The 5,550-nt window shown below is 54.5% G+C and overlaps 1 protein-coding gene across 2 annotated transcripts in view; it reads right to left on the bottom strand.

Annotated features, from left to right (window-relative positions):
• LSS (lanosterol synthase) overlaps window positions 1-1,510 on the bottom strand; it is a 40,434-nt gene extending 38,924 nt beyond the window's left edge. For both annotated transcript variants that reach the window (XM_007452479.1, XM_007452480.1), the window contains exons 1-3: window positions 1,497-1,510; window positions 863-1,031; window positions 1-133 (exon numbers count right to left, since the gene is read on the bottom strand). The exon at window positions 1-133 is cut by the window's left edge and continues 1 nt beyond it. In XM_007452479.1, coding sequence (XP_007452541.1) covers window positions 1-133; window positions 863-1,031; window positions 1,497-1,510 — 316 coding nt within the window. The remainder of the gene's footprint in view (window positions 134-862; window positions 1,032-1,496) is intronic.
• Between the last annotated feature and the right edge of the window lie 4,040 nt (window positions 1,511-5,550).

Raw genomic sequence — 5,550 nt, 5'->3', positions numbered from 1 at the left:
GGAGGAAGAGCGGGCCACCATAATCACCCGCCCAGTGCCCATCCTCAGCCTGCAGTGCAGCATAGAACGTCATCCCATTGAGAGCCCCCTCACGGGCTGTGTGGGCTTTCAGCAAGTCCTTAAAGTAACTCCTCTGCAAAGAAGAAAAAGGAGTGGAGAGCTAAGTGGTCTGCAGCTAGGCCAGAGGAGCCCTTGGCACTTAGAGACCAAGTCAAAGTAACAAACCTGAACTGCTTTGAAAGTTTCAGCTGTTTCAATAAAAGGCCTAAAACTCTGATGATGGTATTGCCAATCTTAGCAAATGAATGGTTCCACATTCTCATGGTTCTGCGTTCCAGTTACACATTTGCAAATTTCTTCACAACTTCTCCAAGACATCTTGAATAAAGCAGGTGCCCAAGTGTGTGGGGCGGAACACTGATGCCCACCCAGACCCGGAATTCAGGCCTCCCTCGGGCAGGGGCCACAGTGACAAGGAGACCCCATTTCTATGTCATACTCTCTAACTAACTGAATTTCTCTTATGAAATTCACTAGATCAGAAACTTCTTTTTCTGAACAAAAACGAAGTTACAGCAGTTTCTTACACACAGCTTAGTGATAAAGGGATTGAAGCAAAGGGGCCCATTCACTTCATGCTCTATCTTTACCTCGATTAACTCCGGTAGGAAACAGCTTTGGCGACACGAGACACAGGTGCACAGTACACATCCCTTCTGTTTTACCAGAGAAAAAAATGCCCTTCACATCTAGCTGCTTAAAGCTCCCTACTGGCTCCTGGTGCCCACTGCTAAGAAGGGAGGCAGGCGGGTGTCTGGTGGCGTCCCAGACACTGCACGTGGCGAGCGGAATCAACACTTACGGTGTCCAGGCCCAGTAAGTGAGCTTCCAGGCCAGACTGCCCTCGGCCAGGGTCTTCCCCTCCTTGGAAGTATGTCCACGTCTGCCTCCCCCTCTCATTGCTGAGACGCCAGCGGCTGAGGTCGGTGGCGGGCTCTGTCTTATAGGGTCCCCCTCTTCGGCGCAGACACCTGGAAGCGATCATGCTCAAGTGACCTGCTCGCCAGGTCAGAGGCCAGAGGCGCAACGAACTTCCCGTTTCACCCCAACGACCTGCGAGCAGACCACTGTTTCCCTTACCTTGCAAAATAAAAACCCCCTTGGCGCGCTTCTGCACCTAAACACCGCGCCATTATTTCTCCGGGAGAGGAGACACACGCCACAGGGACCGCCGCCCACGTCCGGGTCCCCACCCCGACCCCCAGCCCCACCCGGCTCTCCTCGGCCCGGCCCCAGAAGGTCCCCGGGCGACACCGCCGAAGGAGACAGTGCCCCTCACCGCCCCTCACCGCCCCCAGGGCCGGTGCCGCAGGTCTCCACAGACCGCGGGCGGGGCCGGACGGCGCAGCAACCTCGCTGGAAGCCCCCGACCCAGTGAGACCCCTCCGCTGCGCCCCCGACCGCGCCCTCCCTTCTCGAGGGGCGCGGGGACTCACGTGCCCTCCGTCATGACCGCCCCGCGCTCCCGGTTCCCCTCAGCCTGCGCCCCGCAGCCGGACCAGCCACCAGCCTGGTGACCGGAGAACGCGATGGGAAGATGCCCGCGCATCCAATCAGAGCGCGGTGAGGGTGGGTCCGGGGCGTGGCCGGCTAGCTCAGTGGTGGAGCGCGAAGGTCTGAGCGGTGGGGGCGGGGCCGGAGACCATCGAATGAAGCGGGATCGTGGGGGCAGGGCGTTGAGTGGGCGGGACTGGGTGGTTAGGCGGGGCTTGGTGAGTGGGCGAGGCCGGGAGGGACGCGACTGCCAGTCGCGACTGCCAGTCACGCCTGCCGCCGGAGTCTGTCAGCCTCGGAGCGACTTGTGGGGCGAAGCGCCAGGACGAGGCCACCAGGGGGCGCCTGAGACTGAATGACACTTGGGGAGGGTCCCACCCGAGGCCGGAAGGCAGGAGGTCTGGGGAGCGGCTAGTGCCCTTGAGGAGGAGCCAGAGGCCGGAGGCTGTAGGTGAGTGAGTGAGGGGAGACAGGGCCGCGAGGTTCCGGGGAGGGCGCGACGCGCGGGGGAAGGGCTTCCGGAGGGAGAAGGGGCGCTGGCGGGCACCTGAGAGGAAATGACAGGAGAGAGCTGATGGGAGGGCAACTGACAGGAGGGAAGATGACACCAGAGAGGAGACGGCAGGAGAGGAGAGACGGCAGGAGAGGGGCTGACGGGAGAGGGGAGGTGGCAGGAGAGGGCAGGGGAGGGGCTGACAGGTGAGGGGCAGTGCATCTTCAGGCAGGCTGAAGGCTTTGCTGTGGGGCTTTCGAGGTAGCGGTGCCAAGCACCTACTGGCCCTGGGAGGGAGCCACACTGGGAGAGCTTGTGCCGTCAGAGAGAGCCCTGCAGTTGTGCTGTCCCGGCGGAGTAAACGTGGAAGGCCTGGACTGTAAAAGGAAGCGAGAGAAAGATGGAGAATGTGCTGAAAGGACTGGGGGTAGGTTGGGTGAGGATAAAGTGGCCACAGGGTGTGGAGCAGGAGCCAGGGGCTCCGCGGAGCTGGAGGAAACTGCGGACACTGAGGTCCCAAAGGCGGCTCTGCAGGAACTCACGGACAGCCCCACCATTTCTTCGTCTTCCCCACAGAAGCCCTGACATCAGGTCACAGCTTCCCCAGTTAGGTGAGTGTTTCTGGGCCCATCCCTTGAGTCCTATCCCCATGCCATGAACCCCAGCAAGCCAGGGGGCAAGGGGGGATTTGCAAAAGGAAGCACACGTACACCTTCCCCTAGTGGGATATCAGGCTGTTAGATGGTCAGTAAAGGACACTTGCCTCTCCCTATCCCAGTTCAGAAACCAATGAAGAAGACACAGCAATAAGAGGTTTGGATATCAAAATACCAGCCTTGCTACAGAAAAGAAACTAGTTTGGAAGACATGGCTTAGATTGACGATCAAGATGGCTAGCGACTTCCACCTCTAAATCAGACACATATACCTCCCCACCTCTGGCCCAGGGGGACAACTGCAGCTTCCACAGAGCTGTCCCACCAAGCACCATGCAGCCAGGTGCCAACGAGAAGATGGATGCCTGTCAGCCTACTGGCCCCAGAAAGTGTACCCAGAGGAGCCTGAGCATGGTCAACGCTGTCTGTTCTCCTAAATTCACCAATTCACACTTCCCTGGGAGAGGGAAAAAGGCTGGAAGTTTTTCTCCAGGGACGTCCCTCCAATGTGGAAACACAAAGCATGGGAATAAGGGCTCCAGCCTACATGGACATCTCAAACTCTGACTCTGGTCAAGCTAAGGGAGGAAATAGGTTTCACTTGGAACAGAATTTGAGTTTTGATATTTTACTGGAGTGGACTTTTTATGAGCAAAACAATAATCGTCTTTTTAAAATTTCTAAGATAGGGGGGCTTCCCTGGTGGCACAGTGGTTAAGAATCCACCTGCCAATGCAAGGGACACGGGTGCGAGCCCTGGCCCGGGAAGATCCCACATGCTGCGGAGCAACTAAGCCCGTGCGCCACAACTTCTGAGCCTGTGCTCTAGAGCCCACAAGCCACAACTACTGAGCCCACGTGCCACAACTACTGAAGCCTGTCGCCTAGAGCCCGTGCTCCGCAACAAGAGAAGCCATGACAGTGAGAAGCCCGAGCACCGCAACGAAGAGTAGCCCCCGCTCAATGCAACTAGAGAAAGCCCATGTGCAGCAACGAAGACCCAACACAGCCAAAAATAAATAAAGAAATAAATTTATAAAAAAAATTTTCTAAGATAGGAAAAACGTATAAACTCTGAGAATCACAGATAAGAGTTTCTAGGGAGAGTCATGAGAAAAAATAATGCTTCTCTCCACTTGCACCCTACCAATTCCTGCTTGTCCAATAAACAGGACACGGAAGACTGAGGTTTTTGGCATGGACAACTGGGCATATGATAGTGTCATTTCTAAAGTAAAGAAGAAGGTTTGGGGAAAACTTTCAACTTAGATTAGGGACATGTTAAGACAGAGATGCCCATTAGACATTCAAGTGGATAGGCTGAGTAGACAGGCTGGTATTCGGGAGAGAAGACAGAACTAGAGAGAGGAACTTGGGAGTTGCCTGTTTTCAGGTGATGTTTGAAAACATAAGATTGGATGAAATCAGCTAGGGCGTGAGTGTTCCAAAGAAGAATTTCCAGGATCAGTCCTAGGGCACCAACCATTTCCAACCTAGAGGAGGAGGAGTGGCCAGAGAGAGGAGAAAAACTAGGGGAATGTGGAGTCAGGGAAGCCAGGTGAAGACATGGTGATCTGTGCAGAGATTTTAAAGGGATTGTAAAATGAGGTCTGAGAATTGGCGACTAGGTGTGGCAAGACAATTTACTGGTGACTGACAAGAGCAATCTCAGGAGATGTGAGAAGCCCAGCAGTAGTTAAAAAGGGTGAGGGGGGGGATTTCCAATTAAACACGTCAGACTGAGCACAGGTATTGACTTCCGTTTCCCACCTAAACCCTACTTACATAAAGTAATAAAAGAGACAAAAATGCATAGTAGTGAAAGAATGGGAGAGGAAGCACCAGTAAACGAGGGAGGTCAACAAAATTGGAGAGGCCAGGAATGTAAGGAGGAGTACTCACTGCCTTAGCAAGCCAGAGGGAGCTGCACCCCACTGTCGGGGTGAAGCCACTGAGGAAAAAGACCTTTCTTGCCCGTGAGCCCCAGGAAGGTGCGGAAGTTAGAACTGGTGTAAAGTTTGAACAAGAAGCAGTCTGACAATAGACCCCTTCCCCTACCTGGATGGAAGCCTGCAGCAGTGGAGTCAGAGCAGGTGTGAACTCAGGCACAAGGCATAGCTGAGGGCCACTGAAAGCAGGGTGTTGAGTGAAAATCTCCACTGTTGTGGCAGTTCCACTTCTCCCACTCAGCCGTATAGCTCCGGGCAATAGGAGGATTTCTCTGGAGCAAATGGCCCTCCCCGCAAAGACCTCCAAACATTGGCAGCTGGGACCCAGTGGAAAAACAGAGAAGCCTATCAGCTGGCAGGCTGTATCTGTTGGCACAGAGCTTCCAGCAAGCTCCTCAGAGCCCGATCATCAACATGAGCCAAACATTTGAGGACAACCTCTACCACGAAAGGCAACGAAAAAGGAAATTTATTTATTTACTTATTTTTTGGCTGCGTTGGGTCTTTGTTGCACGCGGGCTTTCTCTAGTTGGGGTGAGCGGGGGCTACTCTTTGTTGTGGTGCAGGGGCTTCTCATTGCGGTGGCTTCTTTTGTTGCAGAGCACGGGCTCTAGGCGCGCGGGCTTCAGTAGTTGCGGCACGTGGACTCAGTAGTTGTGGCACACGGGCTTAATTGCTCCAAGGCGTGTGGGATCTTCCCGGACCAGGGATCGAACCACTGTCCCCTGCATTAGCAGGCGGATTCTTAACCACTGCGCCACCAGGGAAGTCCCGAAAAAGGAAATTTTGAGAAATGGAGATGACTGAAAGTCGTAGAAGAGGACTTTGACAAAAACATGTCCTCACAGAGATAGATGGTTCTTGTTTCATGAGTGCAACATCCTGACATACTCTTTCC

The sequence above is a fragment of the Lipotes vexillifer genome, unplaced genomic scaffold, assembly GCF_000442215.2.
Source record: "Lipotes vexillifer unplaced genomic scaffold, Lipotes_vexillifer_v1.1 scaffold545, whole genome shotgun sequence".
Taxonomy (NCBI): domain Eukaryota; kingdom Metazoa; phylum Chordata; class Mammalia; order Artiodactyla; family Lipotidae; genus Lipotes; species Lipotes vexillifer.
Note: the sequence above shows the minus strand (reverse complement) of the source record. Positions and strands in the feature narration are given on the sequence as shown.